Source organism: Lontra canadensis, unplaced genomic scaffold (assembly GCF_010015895.1).
Source record: "Lontra canadensis isolate GAN:19392208 unplaced genomic scaffold, GSC_riverotter_1.0 scaffold186, whole genome shotgun sequence".
In the NCBI taxonomy this organism is placed as follows: domain Eukaryota; kingdom Metazoa; phylum Chordata; class Mammalia; order Carnivora; family Mustelidae; genus Lontra; species Lontra canadensis.
This window is the reverse complement of record NW_022631180.1, coordinates 553,429-574,934: the sequence shown is the minus strand read 5'-3', so window position 1 is coordinate 574,934 and position 21,506 is coordinate 553,429. Positions and strand designations below refer to the sequence as shown.

At 51.5% G+C, this 21,506-nt stretch overlaps 2 protein-coding genes across 15 annotated transcripts; both read left to right on the top strand.

The window, feature by feature from the left end:
* The first annotated feature begins 1,105 nt into the window (after positions 1-1,105).
* Positions 1,106-15,923, top strand: CCHCR1 (coiled-coil alpha-helical rod protein 1). Of its 14 annotated transcripts, none has more exons than XM_032847345.1 (18): positions 1,106-1,214; positions 2,228-2,294; positions 2,373-2,586; positions 3,850-4,153; positions 6,992-7,155; positions 7,257-7,407; positions 7,583-7,693; positions 7,896-8,045; positions 8,568-8,678; positions 8,780-8,886; positions 11,654-11,766; positions 11,937-11,982; positions 12,128-12,264; positions 12,390-12,578; positions 12,678-12,779; positions 14,626-14,777; positions 14,887-15,058; positions 15,303-15,923. In XM_032847345.1, exons 2-18 carry the CDS (start codon positions 2,279-2,281, stop codon positions 15,413-15,415), a joined length of 2,352 nt encoding a protein of 783 aa, XP_032703236.1. In that variant the 5' UTR covers positions 1,106-1,214; positions 2,228-2,278; the 3' UTR covers positions 15,416-15,923. The 14 variants fall into 14 exon arrangements, 11 of the variants coding, with proteins under 11 accessions (XP_032703236.1, XP_032703235.1, XP_032703237.1 ...); XM_032847344.1 differs by having other exon boundaries at positions 2,168-2,294; XM_032847346.1 differs by lacking the exon at positions 1,106-1,214 and adding an exon at positions 1,296-1,314.
* A 100-nt stretch (positions 15,924-16,023) lies between these two features.
* On the top strand, positions 16,024-18,812 carry PSORS1C2 (psoriasis susceptibility 1 candidate 2). The gene is made up of 3 exons (XM_032847349.1): positions 16,024-17,175; positions 17,460-17,561; positions 18,184-18,812. Exons 2-3 carry the CDS (start codon positions 17,507-17,509, stop codon positions 18,537-18,539), a joined length of 411 nt encoding a protein of 136 aa, XP_032703240.1. The 5' UTR covers positions 16,024-17,175; positions 17,460-17,506; the 3' UTR covers positions 18,540-18,812.
* Positions 18,813-21,506: the final 2,694 nt, after the last annotated feature.

Below are 21,506 nucleotides of genomic sequence, written 5' to 3'. Positions count from 1 at the left end.
CGAAGTATTCAGGGAGATTCGATCTGTGCAAGGCAACAATATATTAGGGAGCTTCCAGGGAAATGCAAACTGTAGATGTGTGTATAGGGGCGCCTGGGTGGCTCAGTGGTTAAAGCCTCTGCCTTCGGCTCGGGTCATGATCTCAGGGTCCTGGGATCGAGTCCCGCATCGGGCTCTTTGCTCAGCAGGGAGCCTGCCTCCTCCTCCTGTCTCTGCCTGCCTCTCTGCCTACTTGTGATCTATCAAATTAAAAAATAAATAAAAAAAATAAATAAATAAATAGATGTGTGTATAGAGTTTCCTGCTTCTGTACAATATTAACTTGTCACCTCAGTGTAATTTGGAGTAAGCTTCCTGTCAGACTCGCTTACCCAAATAGTATACCTCTCCTGCTCGCTCGCGCCTCGCCCTTCGGGCCAATCCTTCCTAACTATCTTTAACCCCAGTGGGAAGGGAATCCAGTGTCATCCCCGAAAAGGCAGTGGAAATAGTTCCTACGTTCTCCGACAAAGCAGATCTAAACCTGATTTCCCAGCTTCTCCGGGTGGGATATAAACAGGGAAAGAGCCCCGAGATCCTGCACAGCAAACCCAGCCTTTTCCTCCCCTGCCCAGCCCCGTTTCCGATCTACCGCGGTGCGGTCTCCAAGTAGTCTCCTCTCCAGGCAGTGCCAGCGTGTGCGGTGGCCGCGGGACCCCTCCGGCTCCGGCCGGAGCTGGCGCTACCGTGGCTGTTTGACAGCGAGGAAGACGGGGTCCAGAGGGGCGCGGTCTCCGCGCGCGGGCAGAGCCCTACCCGCCTTCGGAATTCCCGGGTCCGAGGTGCGCGCAAAGCGAACCTGACCCGTGCCATTCCTGATTGGCCAGCTCATTTATGCCCCCTCCGCTCCATTGGGCGACGCTCGGGGAGTGTCCCCGACCTCCCGCCTTCCGCTTTCTCTGATTAGTTCACAGGTTTTCCCGGGTTCCCGGAGTTGGGAGGAGCCGCCAGGGCGCGGAGACGTCCCCCAACGTCGTAATTGGGCCGGGCTTTAGACACGACTGCGCCTGCGTGCATCTCCCCCCCCCCCCCCCCCCGCTCCCTGGATGGAACGGGGTTTTAGAGTGGCCCGCCAAGCTGCCCGCTTTGCGCAGGCGCGGTCAAGGGCGGAAGCCGCGCCCCAGGAGCGAGGTGTAGGGGTTATGGCTTAAGGGCATAGGGAGTTCTCGCGCTGGGTAAGGGGCATTCGGGAAGAGTCGGTTGGGGGCGGGAAGGGGCTGAGAGGGGGTACGGGGGGTTCAGGGGTCCATAGGGGGGGAGGGGTATAGGGACCAGGTAAAGGAACAGATGAGGTGGCCCTAACAGCCTTAGAGCCCAGGGTCCAGCAGGTTGAAGACTCGGGTTTCTGGGGGAGAGGTGGTGGGGTGGAAAGAAGTGAGAGCCTGCTAGAGTGCAGGGAAGCTCGAGCAAGCAATTGGGAAGTGAGGGGGGAGTGAGGGACCAGAATAATTCTTTCAGGAAAAAAGCAGACGAGGCCGAGCCCAGATAGGGGGAGGAAACACGTGAATAGGGAGACCTTGAAGAGACCTCTCTTGTGCTCTGGGACTCTGGAGAGTGGAGGGGAGGCGACAGGAATGTCAGCCGAGGGCGCAGTAGAGAAAAACTGAGGAAAGTTGCTGGAAGGGTTTGGATGAGATGTCAGGAAGCTGGCTTTTCTGCCAAGAGGTCTAGGCTCCCTGGATTCCTGGGGTACCTGGGAAGATGTCTTGCCCTTCATGTGGCCATATTCATCTGGGGCCAGGCCTTGGGCCAGTGCTTTAATAGGGAAGGACCCAGGAGTCATGGCTTGGTGGTGTCTGGATGGGCTTCTGGAAGGCCTTCCTGAGCCACGGAGAGAACTCTGGAGATTGGGCTCACAGCCCCTGCACTGCACACCTCCATTCTCACCTACAACAAGGAACAGCAGAGACTATAGAAACTTAAGGAGGAGGGTAAAGTCTCTGCCTGGAATTCTAAAAGTATGAGTAAAACCTAAGAGCTCCCTCTCAGCCTGTCTCAAGTTACTTCCCTCCATCTCATGGTTCTTGCCATAGTTCTGTCAGGAACCGGGTTGGGTAAACAAGTGATCTTCGGGTATTTCTTGCTTCTCTTGGGAAGTTACTAAAGGATTATGACTTTATTATTGTAGGAGCTTTCTAAGGTGTCCTGAAAATTGAACCGGGGTGTCCTTGTTTCTCCTACTGTCCAGGGAAGCATAGATGGCTGGACACAGAATCTAGAGACTTCAGATAATGTGGAGATGTTTCGACCTTCAGGTCAGTGGAACCAGGCAAGGGGACTGGTGATTGTCTCTCTTTAGGAAACTGACCATCTTTGTCCTTGTGATTCCTCAGGTTCCACTGGGCTGATTCCCCCATCCCATTTCCAAGCTCGTTCCCTTCCAACTGTACCAAGAATGGCTCCCACCTGGGTTTCAGACATTCCCCTGGTCCAACCCCCAACGCATCAAGATATCTCAGAGAGGCGGCCAGACAACAAGAGACCTCCAGTGATCATGTGGGAACAGGATGTTTCTGGCAATGGGAAGGAGCCAGGGCGGAGAGGCAGGTAGGGATTCACTGTTGCTCTTTTCTCGGGCTTGCTTGCCAGTGACCTTTCTTCCCTGAAATAGATTCCTTACCCTGTTTCAGCCTTTAGTTCCCTAATATGTGCATTTTTACCTAAGCAGTTACTGAAAGTTATAATGTACAAGTAATAAGGCAGTGTGCTAGATGCTAGGAATGGGGGTAACAAAAATGAATGAGATGCTGATATCAATGAATTAGATAGAAATCCTAAGGGAAGAGGTAGATTGACCAAGAGTTGACAGTAATAAGCATAATATAAGGCAAGATAAAGAAGTGCAAACTAGGAGTACAGTCTGTACTGTGGTAGGGTTGGATTCATTCTGATGGAGTGCTTGCCATTAGAGCTGGCCATGCTGTTTGATGATGTTTTATCTGTAAAGTTCTGATTCTTACTCTTGATGTTTCATTGTGTGTCTTCCCCCAATGTACCAGAATGTCATTCTGCCATTTTGCTCTGGATTGGGATTGCACGTGGGTCTACCTTGGACCCTGTCCAAGAGGAAGGAGCATGATGAAAAAAAGGGGAGCCCTGGAGTGGGTGTCAGGAGACAGAGACTCTGATGCTAGTTTGGCTACCAACTAGGGTCCTTTGGCCAGTCAACTATCTCTAGGCTCTAGATCTCCACCATTTTAAAAGAAAAATCTTGTGGTTCTGGGCCTCAGTGAGGGAGTTATGTCAAGAGCCATGTTATCATAAGCTGCTTTAAACTTTACAAAACACCAGTAGACTATGTAATTTATTGATGTGCTGTTGACTCCTCATACATGATATATAACACTGAATAAATGCTTTTAACTAGCGCCTGGTCTCACTGTATTGATACTGGAAGCCATGACCTCTCTTCCTCTGAAACTTCCTCCAACTTTTCCTTGCCCTTAAATCAGAATTCAAAGTCTCTGGTTGTCTTCCAATCCCTCCATTTCAGAATGTATGGCCTAATGATGTGCACATTTGGTGTTTAACACATCTCCCTGTGTATAGCTCAGCAGAGATCGTGTTCCATGATCTCAGCTAGCCTTTAAGTCCTGTGAGCCCAGACAGTGAACTTAATATGCTTAGTTAGGGCCATGATAAAAAACAACGGTGATGCAAAGGCGGAGATCCCCGTAGACCAACTTCATCCCCACCATCTCCACACACAATAGCAGAGGAATCCTCTTCTCCTTCCCGTGTCCCTTTGTGCCCTTTGCCACCCTCCCAGCACCAGAGATAGGTCTCACGTGTGCTAACCTGTCTTTGAAGGTCTGTGGAGCTAGAGGGGTCACATGCCCTGAGCCAGCAGGCTGAGCTGATCTCTCGGCAGCTGCAAGAGCTGCGGCGGCTTGAGGAGGAGGTCCGAGTCCTGCGGGAGACCTCGCTGCAGCAGAAGATGAGACTGGAGGCCCAGGCCATGGAGCTGGAGGCTCTGGCACGGGCGGAGAAGGCTGGCCGAGCTGAGGCCGAGGGCCTGCGTGCTGCCTTGGCCGGGGCTGAGGTTGTCCGAAAGAACCTGGAAGAGGGGAGCCAGCGGGAACTGGAGGAGGTTAAGAGGCTGCACCAGGAACAGGTGAATGTGGTGGGGGAGAAGGGTTTAGCTTCACAGTGGATGAACTGGGCAGAAGCTTCCCAGCAAAGAGTGGGTTCCACAGAAGAGGTCCCATGAGCAGAGGAGTGATGAGAAGTTTGGTGAAGGTGAGAGATCAGAGGACCTGGAAAGATGAATTTGGGTGTTTTGGTCTTTATTCAGGTTGTACTTTTCTCCCAGGACTCACCTGAAGCCCTCCTTCCACTTCCAGTAGGAAGTATTTTGTCTTCCTACCTAACTCTGGGTACTCACTTCATGTGAGAGCATTGTGGGGGTGGTGAGGAAGGTGGGAGAGGGTGGACTGGGAAGGGAGCTGACTCATTCAGGAAGCATTTATCAGTGCTTACTCTTTGCCATCTTTGAGATAGGAACCAGGACCCTGAGGTGGGCAAATGAGCCTGAGTCCTGGTGGTTGGAGCTGAAAGCCTAGTGGGGGACATGCACATTCAGCACCTAATTTAATCCTAATTAATTAATTGCAGTTGGGAGAAATGCCATGCAGGAGAAGGACAGGGAGCTCTAATGTGCACAGTGCGGCATAGGAACACCACCCTAGTCAATTGACATGTTAGAAAATGAAACCATAAAGATACCAAAAGAAATCATTGGTGAATTTTCCTTTTTTTTTTTTTAAAGATTTTATTTTATTTATGATTGTTGTTTTAAATGATTTTATTTATTTATTTTTTAAAGATTTTATTTATTTATTTGACAGACAGAGATCACAAGTAGGCAGAGAGGCAGGCATAGAGAGAGGGGAAGCAGCCTCCCTGCTGAGCAGAGAGCCCGATGTGGGGCTCAGTCCAGGACCCTGAGATCATGACCTGAGCCGAAGGCAGATGCTTAACCTGCTGAGCCACCCAGGTGCCCCTAAAGATTTTATTTATTTGACAGAGACACAGAGAGGGAACTCAAGCAGGGGGAGTGGGAGAGGGGAAAGCAGGCTTCTCGTGGAGCAGGAAGCCCAGTGCGGGGCTCCATCCCAGGACCCTGGGATCATGACCTGAGCCGAAGGCAGATGCTTAACAACTGAACCACCCAGGCGCCCCAGTATTTTTTAAAGTAATCTCTACACTCAGCATGAGGCTTGAACTCATGACACCGAGATCGAGTTGCACACTCTACCAACCAAATCAGCCAGGTGCCCCTGGGTGAATTCCTTTATAACCTGATTGGTGAAGGCTTTTCTCCCTATGAATCAAAATCCCTCATTAAAGGAAAGATTGATACATTGGCTTTATAATGTTAAATTTAGAAATGACAGAAGTAAAATTAAAGAACATAAAAAACATTTGCAGTTCATATCATGGGAAAAGGTTGATGTCCCTAACATACTGTGTGCCTAGAAGTTGATAAGGAAGGATAGTAATCTAGCCAGGATATGGACACAGGAGATAGTTCAAAGAAAAATATAAATGGCCTTTAGATTTATGAAAGATGCTTCATAAGAAGTTGTCATTTGAGCTGAATAGGAGTTGGCTGGTGAGCTGGCATATGGGGAGGTGATGGGAGCTGGCAACACCCGGCAGCACGTGGGTCGTGAGGAGGCCAGAGGGGCTTGAGTATAGATGAGAGGGGCCCTAGATGGTGTGCGCACGGGGAGGCCTCGGGGCCTGTTCAGATCTTTGTACTTTACCTTGAGAGCGATGAGCAGCTGTTGAAAAGTATGTTATAGGGAAATGACATGATCAGATTTGTATTTTATGTCTAAAAAGGCCAGTTTTGTGGAGTGCCTGGCTGGCTCAGTCAGTGAGTTAAGCCCCAGTTTGGGTGTGGAGCTTACTTTAGAGAGATGATAGATGGTAGACAGATAGATAGTTCGATCGATCCATTGATTGATTGACCAACCAGTTTTGTGATTTCCTTCTAAAATGATCACTTCGTGGTATGAAGATAGGGCTAGAGGGCAGCCTCTCTCCTTCCTCCACCACCTGTCCCTCAACTCCTGCAGTGTCTCCCACATACTCACCACTGTTGGAGGTACAGTGAGAAAAGGATAAGATTCCTACCTTCTTAGAGCTTCCTTTGGAATAAAGGGTAGCAGACACTAAGCTGTGGAGAGGATCATTCCAGATGATGATAGGAGCTGAAAATGACTTGGAACAGGTGATAGGATGGAGCAGGTGGTAGGGGGCCCAGTGAGGCCTTCTGAGGAGGTGACATCACCTGAGGTCTGAGGAATTGGGAGAAGCCAAGTGATAGGAGTTGAACTGAGAGAAGTGGCAGAAGCAAAGGCATGTCTGGCTTTGCAGGCAGAGGGAAGAAGCTGGGCTTTGTTGTCAGTGCTGTGATAAGCCACTGAAGTCTTTATTTATTTATTTAAACTTTTTTCATCTATTTATTTGAGAGAGAGAGAGAGAGAGAGAGCGCATGAAAAGGGAGGAGGGGCAGAGGGGAGAGGGACAAGCAGATTCCTGGCTAGGCCCTGGGGCTAAGATCATGACCTGAGCCAAAGTCAGATGCTTAACAGACTGAGCCACCCATATGCTCCCTGCCTGGAAGGCTATTAAAGACTGGTCAGGAGTTTGTTGCATTTGTGCAGGCCCGAGATGAGGGTTGGTGGTGGTGGAGACAGAAGGTGAAGATCTGTTTAGTAGGGACCTGGCAGGAACTGCTGATGAACTGGCAGGTGAATGGAGGACAGTGAGGCACCAAGCACTGTCTGCATTTTGCCGTGTGTGCAGCTGGGCCATTTGCTGGGTTGTTGTCTAAGGTGACAGAAGATGGGAGTGCAGGGACAGGGCCCGAGCGGAAGCAGATTTGGACAGTCCGGATGTAGGAGTGAGCTGGCCTCTGCTCTGCCCCATCTTCTCTCCACAGCTCTCCTCCCTGACACAGGCTCACCAGGAGGCTCTTTCCAGTTTGACCAACAAAGCTGAGGGCTTGGAGAAATCTCTGAGTAGTCTGGAAACCAGGAGGGCAGGGGAAGCCAAGGAGCTGGCTGTGGCCCAGAGGGAGGCTGAGGTGCTGCAGAAGCAGCTGAGGTAAAGCGGGGGTGGGCAGCCAGGGGAGACCTGGCACGTGGTGGACACGGTCTCTCTCAGCTGCCTCACTAATGGCTGCCCTGTTCTCATCCCAACCCTAGCAAGGCCCAAGAAGACTTAGAGGCACAGGTGACTTTGGTTGAGAATTTAAGGAGATACGTGGGGGAGCAAGTCCCTCCGGAGGTCCACAGGCAGACCTGGGAATCGGAGCGCCAGGAGCTTCTAGAAACTGTTCAAGTGAGAGAGTATAGGGTGCCTCTGTGTAGGGGCTGGAGGTTGGGGGTGGGGTGCTCAGGGACCAGATCCTGGGAGAGGGGTGGCCAGGATAGAAGGCAGTGCTGACAAGGGGCAGCATCTGGATGCCGCTTGTGGGCCTGCGTGGAGGTCCCACAGAGGCCACTGCTGTCCCTTCCTGTCCGGTCCGCAGCACTTGCAGGAGGACCGGGACGGCCTGCACACCACAGCGGAGCTGCTGCAGGTGCGCGTGCAGAGCCTCATGCACATCCTGACCATCCAGGAGGAGGAGCTGAGCAGGAAGGTGGGCCCCTTGCCCCCAGGGGCTCCCTGTGGGTACCAGCAGTTGGCGTGCTGCCAGAACCTGCTGGCATCTTCTTTTCGGTGAACACCTCTTCTTGCTGTGGCTCTTTGTTGCTTGGGCAGGACAGAGGAAAAAACCCCAAACATGCCTCCTTCCTCTTCTCCCCCAGGAGCTCATCTTCCACCCCTCTTCCACATCGCAGGTTCAGCCTTCGGATTCGCTGGAGCCTGAGTTCACCAGGAAGTGCCAGTCCCTGCTGAAGCGCTGGCGGGAAAAGGTGTTTGCCCTCATGGTGCAGCTAAAGGCCCAGGAGCTGGAGCACAGAGGATGCATGGAGCAGCTGAAGGGACAGGTCACTTGACTCTCTCTCCCCCCAGAATCTCCCCCAGCTCCCGGCTCCTTACGTCAGGGATGGTACTAACCCGACAAAGATGTAGTGAGTGGTTTCCATGTGCTGGGAGCACAGCCCTGAACAGAGGCAAGCTGTTGTGGAGCTCACATTCTGGAGCAAGCAATTAGACACTGTCAAGAAATTATGTGTGCTTTAAGGAGAAGTGTGAAAGTGTGAAAGTGTGACAGAAAGAGACCGTGGGGTGGGCTGGCTCTAGACAGGATGCTCAGGAACGGCTTCTCCGAGGAGGTGACAATGGCCAAGCATGGGTGGCATGGGCAGAGGTGGTGAGTCTTTGTGGGTATGTCACAGCGAGCTTCCTCAAGGTGTGGGTGCATGGAACATGCTTCTGGAAGGAAACCTGGACTCAGACTCCATTCTCAGGAACCCAGGCTTGTCTCCCTGCATGTTGTGCTATCAGAGACTTGGGCACCAACCCCTCCGTACCCAGTGCCCCCCTCCAGCTGTGCCCTGTCCCACCAGGTGGCAGAGCTCCAGGACCAAGCTGTGGCCCAGAGCCAGGAGCAGGCCATCCTGCAGCGTTCCCTACAGGACAAAGCCGCCGAGGTGGAGGTGGAACGGATGGGCGCCAAGGTCTGTGTGCCAGGCAGGGGCGAAGAGGGGTCAGGGATTCCTCCCACCTCTTCCCGCACAACCTTGTCGAGGGGACCCCTCTCCGCCCGGCATCTTTGCAGGCCCTGCAGCTCGAGCTGAGCCGCGCTCAGGAGGCCCAGCGCCGGAGGCAGCAGCACGCAGCCACAGCCGAGGAGCAGCTGAAGCTGGTGGCCAACTCTGTCAGCAGGTATCTGGGACAGAGGGTGCACGGAGTAGAGTTCCACTTCCCCGGCTTCCCGGCACCTTGGAGTTTAAGAGCCCAGGCAAGCGGCACTGGAAAGCTGGCAGTTGGAGGATGCAGGGCGAGAGGTTTCTAGCCCGGGAAATAACTGATCTTCTGAGGGTCACCTCCCTACCCCTAGCAGTAGTTTACAGGAACCCTGGAGACAGGTCAGGGTCCGAAGGGAAGTATACTTCTTTCTATTTATTAATTTATTTATTTGACAGAGAGAGAGAGAGAGAGAGAGAGAGATCACAAGTAGGCAGAAAAGCAGGCAGAGAGGGAGGGGGAAGCAGCCTCCCTGCAGAGCAGAGAGCCTAATGTGGGGTTTCTAGCTCCAAGAGTCCCTGGGCTTGTTCTTCCCTGGGACAACCTGCTCCACAGTCCCCTGAGGATCGCTTGTTAGGACTCCCACTCGTGTTTGGTTGGAGGTGAGGCCCTGCTTCCTCCTGTAGTTCAGTTCACCCGGGAGGATCACCACCTTCAGAGTTGTTCGAGGATGGAGAGTGTGGCTACACTTTCTTTCTTTAAAATTTTACAGGCACGCCCTATTTCGCTGGAACCAGATTTAACCCATATTTTAAAGCTGACACCTGTGGCTTACTAGATACTCTATCTAAAATGTACGCCAGCTTCCTTCTTAACCACTTGCCAGCCTGTGTCTCTCATACCAACTTCCTGGGTGTTTCCTTCTCTCCATCTGTTTTATAACCTTTAGAAAGACCTCTAAGGAGGAACACACAATTCTTTGGGCTGGTAACAACCCGTCCTCAGCTTTGGACTTGGGATGCTGATGTGGTCCTCGTAGACCTCCTGGCATGGTGCCTGGCATGTCATCTGACTCTGTAAATGTTTACTGTTAACAGGAGGCTGTTCAGGATGGATCGCGGAAGAATTATTGGTATAGCAAAACTGTGGTGCCAGATAGGTCCTTGGTGGGGTGGATGATGGTCCCCACCATCACTTTGTTTTTTCTTTTCTTTTTTTTTTTTTTTTTTTAAAAATTTTTTTTTTTGAGAGAGAGAGGGAGAGAGCACAGGCAGGAAGTGGGGGCAGAGGGAGAGGGAGAAGCAGGGAGCCCAGCACAGGGCTCAATCCCAGGACCCTGGGATCATGACCTCAGCTGAAGGCAGACGCTTAACTGACTGAGCTGCCCAGGTGCCCCTCCACCATCACTTTCTGTTGGGTTAGTACCTTGAGGACTAATTTTACTTAAAAATTATGAAAATTTAAAAAAATCATGAAAATTTTCCACTTTGCACGGAATTAGACTAGTTATAATGAACCACCCATATTTGACTCATTGTGTGTGCCTCCTCCTTCCACGAGAACGGGAAGGTACACTGTACACGGAGTTTTAGTTTGGTACCAGGACATCACTGAAATGGTTCTTGCTAATGACTGATGGCCCACGAGGCTTAAAACAACCCACACTCAGATTGTTGTCAGGTTTGTTAGATAGTCTCTTGATGGCCTGGAGACTTTATCTGAAAATGGCTTTTTTTTTTTTTTTTAAATGTTTTTATTTATTTGACAGAGATGCAGTGAGAGCGGAAACACAAGCAGGGGGAGTGGGAGAGGGAGAAACAGGCTTCCTGCTGAGCAGGGAGCCCAATGCAGGGCTTGATTCCAGGACCCTGAGATCATGGGCTGAGCTGAAGGCAGCTGCTTAACTGACTGAGCCCCCCAGGCGCCCCAGAAAATGGCTTTAGAAGAGTCATGGGGTGTCGGAAGCACCTGCTCAAACACTTTAGGTAACAGATCTCTGCCATGCTGCTAGGAGTACAACTGTCAGCCTTTGTCGTTTGCTTGTTTTTCAGTTGATACAGACTTGGACCCTCCTGGAGAGTTCCACCCTTGCCCTGAGATGCTGTCTCGCCCTCCTCCCAGGGCACCTGCGTAGGCTTCTCAGCTTTCATGAGTCGTGCTGGTCCCGGCTGGGGCACAGCCGGCTGATAAGGCACATGAATCTGGCCTTCACTGGCATCGGGGAATGGTTAGAGAGGATAGCTTTGATCTCTAGTGTGTATTAGTGATCAAAAAATAGGTTATGAGAAATAAACGTGTCAGGTTGCTTGAAAAGGTCTGCTGCCACATAACACCTTCCTGGGGTAAGGGCTCCTTAGAAAACTGATGGAAGCTATGTGCTTTGTTCTTGAGGAAAATGCACATAAGTTCATACACCCAAACGTCGCATACGGCACCAGGAGATTTCCAGAACCAGGTGACCTGTCCAGCGGCCTGCTGGCAAAAAAGTCCAAGTCAGCTAGAGATGAGCTAGCTTTATGACACTCGATTTATTTAGCCTCCAGAGAATCATTTGTGCTGAACTCTGCTGTATTACGGGCTTGGGTCCAGATCAGATGTGACCCCGTGAAGCTCGTTCTTGTTTTTACTGCTCTTATTAAAGACAGTGATTGCTAAGACCCAAATGAGAAGCTTACCCTGGGTTTTGGGACCAAGCATAGCTGTGCTGCCCTTACGAGTAACGGGATCATTTTTTTCTAACACTAACGGGCTTAAGCTCTCAGGTTTTCTTCATCGGCTGAGAAAGCTCAGACATGACTGGCCCCAGCCCTTGGCTCAGCTTCTCTTTTCCCTGCTATGCTTTTCCTTTCTGTGCTCCCCACATACTTAGCAATATAGGATAGAAGGAGTTGTCCTAACAGGTCACATCAACTCCCTTAGGGAATGAGGTGGGGTTGAAGGGTCAGTGACCTTGTGCCTTCTCCAGCTTTCAGACCTGGCTCCAGAGCACCATGGCTGAGGTGGAACGCGCCACCACCCAGCTGCCCTGCCTCAGCAGCCGAGTCAGCTATGCAGTCCGCAGGGTCCACACCATTCAGGGTGGGTAGGGCGACTGCCAGCCACGCTGTGCTCCTGCCCCTCCAGCTCTCGCCTCCCACATCCATCTTCATGCCTACTCGTCACCAGCCTGGGCATCCTTCCTCTTATTCCCTTTTCCCTTTTGTCCTCCTCAAGCTCCTCTTCATTGCTTTCTGCCTTTTCTCCCCCAGGCCTGATGGCTCGAAAACTGGCCCTTGCTCAGCTGCGCCAGGAGAGGTGAAGTTTGGGGCGCTGTGAGGTGGACAGGAGGGGGTTAAGTGTTGTTTGCTGGGACCCCAAACAGGGAGGACTGAAAAGGGGTGGGGGCTTAGGGATCAGGCTGGGTGATCTCCCTGGACTCTGTTTCTCTTCCCTGCCCCAGCTGTCCCCGACTCCTGCCAGTCACAGATGTGAGCCTTGAGTTGGAGCAGCTGCGGGAGGAACGGAACCGCCTGGATGCGGAATTGCAGCTGAGCGCCCACATCATCCAGAAGGAGGTGGGCCGGGCCCGGGAGCAAGGTACGTTTGGTCCTGGAGTCCCGGAGCTGGAGCAGGCACCAGAGCTGGGTGTGTTGGGGACAGAGAGAAGAGAAGAGCTGGGGTCTGGGGCACAGAGAGACCCCGGGAGTGCCATCTCGTTCCAGGGGAGGCTGAGCGGCAGCAATTGAGTGAGGTGGCCCAGCAGCTGGAGCAGGAGCTGCAGCGGACCCAGGAGTCCCTGGCTAGTGTGGGGCTGCAGTTGGAAGCCGCCCGCCAGGGCCAGAAGGAGAGCACGGAGGAGGCTGCCAGTCTCCGGCAGGAGCTGACCCAGCAGCAGGAGATCTATGGGCAAGGTGTGCAGGAGGGGCAGTGGCTTTACCATGGAGGGCTGGGGGGACACTGAGGAGTGACACTCCCTGAGACACACCCCATCTGCCTCCCCCCCCCCCCAGCTCTGCAAGAGAAGGTGGCTGAAGTGGAAACTAGGCTGCGGGAACAGCTCTTAGAAACAGAGAGGAGATTGAACGAGGCTCGGAGGGAGCATGGCAAGGCAGGTGAGATTTGTTGGGATGGATATGGGCATCCGGGGAGAAGGAAGTGTTAGACATAAAGTTTTTTTGTTTGTTTGTTTTGTTTTAAAATTTTATTTATTTGAGAGAGCACGAGAAGAGAGGGTCAGAGGGAGAAGCAGACTCCCTTCTGAGCTGGGAATCCAATGTGGGACTCGATTCCAGGACTCCAGGATCATGACCTGAGCTGAAGGCAGTCTCTCTCTCTTTTTTTTTTTTAAAGATTTTATTTATTTATTTGACAGAGATCACAAGTAGGCAGAGAGGCAGGCAGAGAGTGAGAGGGGGAAGCAGGCTCACCTTTGAGCAGGGAGTCTGATGCGGAGCTTAATCCCGGGACCCTGGGATCATGACCTGAGCCAAGGCAGAGGCCTCAACCCACTGAGCCACCCACACACCCCCTACATGAGGTTTTTAAAACTGTTTTGAATCCTGCAAATAATGAAGTTATCAAGAAATGGTACAGATCAGTTCTCATGGTGTGAACACACTCCTGTAGCCAGCCCTGGTATCCAGCACCAGCAAGAGCCCCACCCAGCCACTCCCCTCCATAAAGGCAATGGCCATCCTGACCTCACACCAACCAATACCCCCAACTTTTTTTTGCCTTGGAACAATAGAAATTTATTCTCTCACAGTACTGGAAGCTGGAAGCTAGAAGTCTGAATTCAAGATGCTGCCAGGGTTGGTGCCTGCTAGAGGTTCTGAGAGACACTTTGATGACTCCCCCCGCCCCCGGTGGGTGGTTGCCGGCAGTCTGTGGCATCCCTTCATTTGCAGGCACATCATTCCCTTCTGTCTCCATCTTTACATGGTGTGCTCTGCTGTGTGTGTCTGCCCCCAACTTTCTTTTTTTTTAAGATTTTATTTTTATGTAATCTTTACACCCAGCATGGGGCTCAAACCCACAAACGTAAGATCAAGAGTCTTACTCTCTACTGCTCTACCGACTGAGCCAGTCAGGTGCTTCCCCCTCTTTTATTAGGACAGAGTTCAAATACCTGGACAGATTACAAGAGTCACATAATGCCCATTTGTTTACCTCCTCTGACTAGATGCAACAGTTAGTAACCAATTTTTTTTTAAGATTATTTATTTATTTATTTATTTGACAGAGATCACAAGTGGGCAGAGAGGCAGGCAGAGTGAGAGGGGGAAGCAGGCTCCCTGCTGAGCAGAGAGCCCGATGTGACTGGATCCCAGGACCCTGGGATCATGACCTGAGCCAAAGGCAGAGGCTTTAACCCACTAAGCCACACAGGCGCCCCTAGTAACCAATTTTTTTAAAGATTTTATTTCTTGAAATAACCTCTACACCCTGTGTGGGGCTCCAGGCCACAACCCCGAGATCAAGAGTCTCATGTTCCACCGACTGAGCCAGCAAAGCACCCAGCAGTTGTTAATCTCTTGCCATATCTACATATATATACACACTGATACATGCATTTTTTGGGAAATACTTAAAGCAAGTTACAAACATCATGACCACCCAGCTGCATCTCCTACAAAGAGGAAATTTTCTTACATAACCTCAGTGTCATTGTCATACGTTAAGAAAACATTAGTGGCACAAAATGGAATATCTGGTTCATATCCAGGAAGTCTCCGGGATGAGGAAGGTACTTTGGGTTCACAGAGTCAGAAGGTCAGGGAACATCAGCCACTACTCCCACCACACAGAGGAGACAGCCCTGGAGCATAAGTGGCTTTGCTGAGCCATAGAGCTGAGGGCCCAGTGTTCCTGCCCACGATCGCAGTCCTGTTCTCATGGTGCCTCCCTGCCTCTGGGCTCCCCCACACCTGTGCCCTCTGTGCCCCGGCTTCCACGTAGTGGTCTCCCTGCGCCAGATGCAGCGCAAAGCCACCCGGGAGAAGGAGCGGAACCAGGAGCTCAGGCGCCTGCAAGATGAGGCCCGGAAGGAGGAGGGGCTGCGGCTGACCCAGCGCCTGCAGGAGCTAGAGAGGGACAAGAACTTTATGCTGGTAGGGGAGAGAGGGAAGAGCAGAGACCAGGGACTGGGGAGGGGGTGCGGGGGAAGGAGGAGGGGCAGCTCTGCCTGGGCTAGGTGGCGTTTAACCCTCTCCTTCCCAGGCCACCTTGCAGCAGGAGGGTCTCCTCTCCCGTTACAAGCAGCAGCGACTGTTGGCAGTTTTTCCTTCCCTGCTGGATAAGGGGAAGTCTGCAGAGTCCAGCCCCCGGGCCCCAGGGTCTTCACTGCCTGTACCTCCAGGAGCAGCACCCGTCCCCAAGGAGTCCATAAGAGGTATGAGCCATGTAGGAAGGGACAAATGCAGGGGACTTTAGGAATCTCTCCTTTAGGCACTCTTAATGCATGAGCATCATTCTCTGTGACCCTTGGAGGCCCATAGCCTCTCATCTGTGCCCACGTTGAGCCAGGGAACCCTCCCCCCTCATAACCCTCTGAGCTGATGGCAGCCCTGTTTGCTGCACTGGAGCTGAGCTGCCTTCTCTGCTCAGCTGCTATCCCTTGGGGTCTTCTTTCCCAGGATCCCTCTCTGTCCTGCTCGATGATCTGCAGGGACTGAGTGAGGCCATTTCCAAAGAGGAAGCTATCTCTCAAGGAGATAACCAGAACTGTCCTGCTCCAGTCTGCCTCTGAACAGCTCCGGGCACTCTGTGCAGCAGGGAGCTCAAGGTGGGCGGGGCAGCCCCCAGAGAAGTGGGGTGGGGGTGGGGAGGTCAGCCAGCTGCACTTGTGGACACCGAGGCCACCGGCCACCAAGATGCCTGTGAATCCTGTGGCTTAATAAAGACAACTGCAGCAGGTGCCATGTTCTCTCGGGGAATGGGAGGGAATTCCTGCTGCAGCCATCTCTGTCTGGAAAATGCAGGGAGTGGTCCCACACAGCTATTTCTCTAGGTGGTACCTTTTTCAAAACCCCTTTCTCTGGCTGCTTGGGAAGTTTTTTGAGGTGCTCCAGAAGTTTATTCTCAACTTTTGTTTGAAAACTCTTCACCTCTGGAAAATGATCACTGCCAGGAGTCAGGATATAAAACATCACTCATTTGCTGGGAATCTCAGTGCCAAGCAGTTTCCTTGCTCAGGGACCACAGTGGTGGATTTGATGGGTGGGTCCCTGCTCCCTTGGCCGCAACATCCCGGCGGGGGGCGGGGGCGGGGGAGACAGACGATGGACAAGTACCTAAGTGAACAGAGCAAGCGTTGCCATGAAGAGAAAAGAAATACAGTGACGTGGCTGAACCCGACTGGGGAGGGGCGGCTAGACCGGAAGATAGGAAAGGGCTCCCTGGGGAGGGGATGTGTGAAGACCTGCCTGCCAGCAGGAGCCAAGAGGGCCAGCAGAAGAGTCCTGCAGAGGGCAGTCAAGCACTGAGGCCCAGAGCAGGAGGGAGGGACTGGTAGTATGGGCGGTTTATTTTAAGTCAATAGAAAGCCCTTGGAGTGCTTTTCAACCAGGTGCAGGCACACAATTAAGCTGATATGTTTATGAGCTAGGTTGGCTGGCTGTAGAGGATGGGGCTTGGGTGGGGGAAGGGTGCTGGGGGGGACCAGTTAGGAGGGTGCTAGGGAGGCTAGGGAGAGATGAGCTCCAGAATGGGGACATGGGCTGAGCTTGCCTTGGGGGGTATTGGGGTTGGGGAAAGGAGCAGAATGAAGGCTTCGAAGTGAGCCACAGGGGAGCAGACCAGATGGAGAACAGCCTGGGGAGGAAAGGATTTCTGTTTGGGAGGCATTACTTCTGAGAGGCACACTAGAGCTCTAGACCAGTGGCAGCCTTCCTGAGGTGGAGGTTCCAGGGGGTCTGAGATACTTAGACAAGACTCACACTGAGCTCTAAAGGATGGGGGTGGGGAGGGCACAGAGAGCTGGCACCTAGGACCAGGGCAGCAGCCACCTTGAGCAGGATTCCAGAGGGAGGAGGAAGAGGCGGGATTGACAGGAAGCGGAGGCAGCTTCCTCCTGGGCCTCTGGGCTGTGACTGTTGGAAGCTGCTCTGGGGTGGGGGTTAGGAATCAGGATATCCTCATACCTCCTCACCAGCCATCACCCCAGGTGGCTCCTGGATGAAATTCTTTGGATGTCACTGCTTGGGAGGCCCCCTAGGTGCCTGTGGAGGCACATGCGGGAAAGCAGCATGTGGTTTCCAGTCCTGAGAGGAGTGAAAGGTCCAAGGACAAAACTGAGTCCCAAGGGGGAGGCTCGGGGTACTGGCTGAGACCACTCTAGTTGCATCCTGTGTGTTTATAACAAGCCCCGTCCCTGCTCCTGCCCGGGCGTCCTGCCTCCTGACCCCTGTAATTACACTGCTTCCCCACGCGTGGTTGGCTCCCATCCCTCGGCTTCCCATGGCTTCAAGGGATGAAAGGTGGACGTCCTTGTGATTACAGAGATGACAGGTGGGTATCGATCGCTGCAGGGTGTGTGTGGAGGAGGATGTGAACATAAGGGTGGGATGACCAAGGTCTAGGTCATTGATAGAGCTTGGGTGGCTAGGTCCCAAAATGGGGGGGGGCTAAAATGAGGGACGCTGCTGTCAGAGGTTAAACATTAGCCCTGGCCTTCCAAACGGGTTTGACCAGTTAGGTTCTGATGGGATTCCTTGTGTCACTGGGCTGGCCACTCCCCAGAGGTCAGACACTGCCTCTCACTCCTCCCCTATAAAGCCTCTTGGGGTTCCCAGGCACCTAGACTCAGTCTACCCCCAACTTTGGGGGCCAGGAGACAGCCATGATGCTCAACTGGAAGCTGCTGGGGATCCTGGTCCTTTACCTGTGTGCCGGAGGTAAGCTGGGAACAGGCCAGGGTGCAGTTAGAGGTGATGGAGGATGGTCAAGAGAGGCAAGTGTGAATTGGATTCATAGGAATGGAGGAGATTCCAGAAGATTCTGAGTATTCCCTTGGGAGGAGTTAAGAGCTTGAAGGTGATGCAGGAAAGTGCATTTTAGCTCAATGTTTTTACTGGTTCAAGTGTAGGTCCATGTGGCAATCTAGATCAGAATCCAAGTGTGTGGGTGAGTATTCATCACAGCTGAGGACTACGCGTTTGCAGAGGGTGGGGTCTGGCTGCCACATGGGCACAAGGTGTGGATGGCTTTGGAGGTGTAGACCAGCACAGAAGCTATGCCAGTGGGAGTCCCAGCCAGGGCTGGATGGAACTTAGGTTAGATCCTGTCGGTTTAAAGTTGTTCAAGTCAATGATTCCGGTCAAGGTTTTTACGGCATTTTAAGATCACTTTGGGTATTTTGTAAATGTGTGGAGAGCTCTTTGAGAGTTACCTTTCAGGTTTGTGGTGTCAGCTCAGACTGTGGTCTATCCCAGAGAGGCTATGCCCCCTGAGTCTGCAGCTAGGGGAGGAGGGATCTGGCCCTCACCACCTTTTACCTTTCTCCTTCTTCCTCCACAGGCATCTCAGGCAGTGGAGAGCACCCCCCTCCCCCACCCACAGAGGCTGGAGAGGAGGAGGGCTCCCCAACATTGCCTCAGGGGCCTCCCATCCCTGGTGATCCCTGGCCAGGAGCACCCCCTCTCTTTGAGGACCCTCCACCTCCAGGCCCCAGTCGTCTCTCGAGAGACCTGCCAGAATCTGGAATCTGGCCTCCTGAGCCCCCGAAAACCGATCCCCCTCAACCTCCCCGGCCTGATGACCCCTGGCCAGCAGGACCCCAGCCTCCAGAAAACCCCTGGCCTCCTGCCCCTGAAGTGGACCATGGATCTCAAGAGGAGCCAGACCTTGACCCACCACAGGAAGAGTACAGATAAAGGGATTCCCCCACAGGCATCTTGGGCCTCCAGGCAGAGTGCCTCTCAAGCCCATTTGTACCATTCTGATTCCTCTTCAATTCTTCCACCAGCCTCAATTTCCTTCCTCATTCCTTCAATTTTATTCTGAACTCTGAAAGTGTCATTCTCAATATTTTACGTCCATTCTTGAGATCCACTCCACATTTTCCCTCCTTTTTTCTCTGACAGCTAAAGCTTACACCCCTACCTCATGTCCTGTCCTCTCCCCTCTACCTGCTTCCCACCTCCTCCCTCTTCCCCACCCCTGGGGCTTCTGGAGCCAGACTGGGGGCGCTTTGTTCTCTGCTGCCACCTGGTGGCTTACAGCTGGGAACTATCAGGAGACCATGACAGTACTTCCATGAAATGGAAAAATAAAATCCATGTTTTCTTAATTTTGATTCTTGGCTCCTTCTTTGCCAGTGATAAGATCTTTGAATATTGAGATGCCTTCCTCAGGGCACAAACCTACAGAGATCTGGAAGTAGTCTGAGTTCCTGTCTTGTCCATATGCATGTGGAGCCCAGCAGGAGGAAGTTGGAAATGTAACTATCAGAGTAACAAGGACATTCAGACCCACATTTCTCCTGTTCTGGAACCCCTATTTTGGAGAATGAGAAACCAAATTAGGTCTCTCTCTCTTTTTTAAAAAAGATTTTATTTATTTATTTGACAGAGATCACAAGTATGCAGAGAGGCAGGCAGAGACAGAGAAGGGGGAAGAGGGCTCTCTGCCGAGCAGAGAGCCCAATGCTGGGCGCTATCCCAGGACCCTGGGATCATGACCTGAGATGAAGACAGAGGCTTTAACCCACTCAGCCATCCAGGCGCCTGTAAGTCTCTTTTTAATAGCTTATGGTTTGCACACTCCTGGCTGAAAGTGAAAACTTTCCCAAGGGTGTGTGTGCGCAGGACTAGGATCTAAGGGGATCAATTTCCAGAAGTATATGTATCCTTTCCTAAAACGAATCTGTCTGAGGGCTGTACTGTATTTATTTCCCATTTCCACCTGCCTCCATTAACAAACCATACTTCTCCCTCTAGACGGAGAAAGCCCTAGCTCTCTTGTTCACCCTGAACAGGACCCGGGTGCTCTTCCTGGAGTTGCTAAACAAAAGTCAGTGGGGAACAGAAATCAGCCTTTTCCATCTCATTTAAGAGATGCATCTTAAATAAGAAGCTATTTTTCTGTTTAATCAATATTTGTAGTTTTGACAAAATGTGCCTTGTAATAGTTGTAGTAATAAACCCACTGCAGAATAACTGTTTTTAACACATAGGGTCTTATAGTCACAGGAAATAAATTTCAATTTTTATCCATATTTTTGTTATGGAGATATACAAAAGGACTTCCCCAAAATACAATAAGATACCAAAAAAAAAAATAAAAGTGATACAATGGAAATATATTTCATTAGGATAAAACTGTAGGGAGAGTGGAATGGAGAAAAACTAAACTGAAATATAAGTTAACTTTGCTGACTGGTTAAAGGCCTTGCTCACTTATTAAAAGGGCATTGTGGATATGAAAATGTTATGGTATTAAATTCCACCTGCTACATTCGAGTGATGTAACTTTTAATAGATCAGTGTGTACAATTCCCTGGAAAGTATACTCTTTGTAATATTTAAACTTATGATTAAAAATGTTAGCTGTTGACTTAAAAATGTGTAAGGCATACCTAATTTTAAAAATTTCTTGGACACCTGGGTGGCTCAGTGGGTTAAGTCTCTGCCTTCGGCTCAGGTCATGGTCCCAGGGTCCTGGGATTGAGGCCAGCATTGGGCTCTCTGCTCAGCGGGGAGCCTGCTTCCCCCTCTCTCTCTGCCTGCCTCTCTGCCTACTTGTTCTTTCTCTGTCAAATAAATAAATAAAATCTTTTAAAAAAATTCTTTAAGGGCATATTTGAGCAGGAAAGTTCAAAAGTCAGGAGCCAAGAGACGTCGATGGCCTAAGGTCAATTCAAGTGGCTTACCAGGATGGGGGCTGAAGAGGGGTTGAAGGAAACTGAATATTCACCACTTAGGACCCAATTTGTTTATGTGGCAACTCCAATCAAAACTTGTGTGTGACTAGTTTGAAAAACTAAAACAAAACTTATTTTTTTTTAAAAAGATTTTACTTATTTGAGAGAGAAACAGTGAGAGAGAGTATGAGAGAATAAAAGGTCAGAGGGAGAAGCAGACTCCCCATGGAGCTGGGAGCCAGTTGCAGGACTCCATCCTGGTACTCCAGGATCATTACCTGAGCCAAAGGCAACTGATTAACCAACTGAGCCACCTAGGCACCCAAAAACCTAATTTTTGAGCTTAGAAATGATCCTAGAACATATAAGAATTGTAGGGGAGGGCCTACTAGAATTTAATAGGTCCCAAAGTGGACTAAATTCACGAAATTCATTCCTTTAATATATCCATCAATGCCAGGTGCCCTGAGGGAATACAGAAAATAAAAAAATATATACAGCTCCCACTCTCAGGAAGCTTAAAATTGAGCTGGGGAAGAAAGGATTTGAATGAAAAGTTAAGTAACAACACACGTAAGGATGCATGTAACTAATTACATGAGTAAGCACCAAACAGCCTTGGCAATAAACGCCCTGAGCTCAGAAGGGAGTCGCCGCGAGGTTCGCTAGTCAGGGGAGGCTTCCAGAAGGAAGGATCCCCATCCCGCACCAAGCCCCGCGGCTGGGGGTCCGACCAGGAGGGGGCGGCCCGGGATGGGGAGGGTGGAGGCTGAGGGGGTTGTGGGGCTCCAGCCAAGGAGCGGGCGCAAAGCTGCCCGGCGCCCACTCTAGGCAGGACCTGCCCCTGCACCTGCGGGCTCGGGGGTCGCGGGCTCCTGCCTTTGTGCGCGTTGCTCGAGCTGTCTGGAAAGGCCTTCCTCTCCCGGGCTGGTGGTCATTCTCTTCGGTGACGCCGCTCCCGACTAGCCTAGAAGCCTTG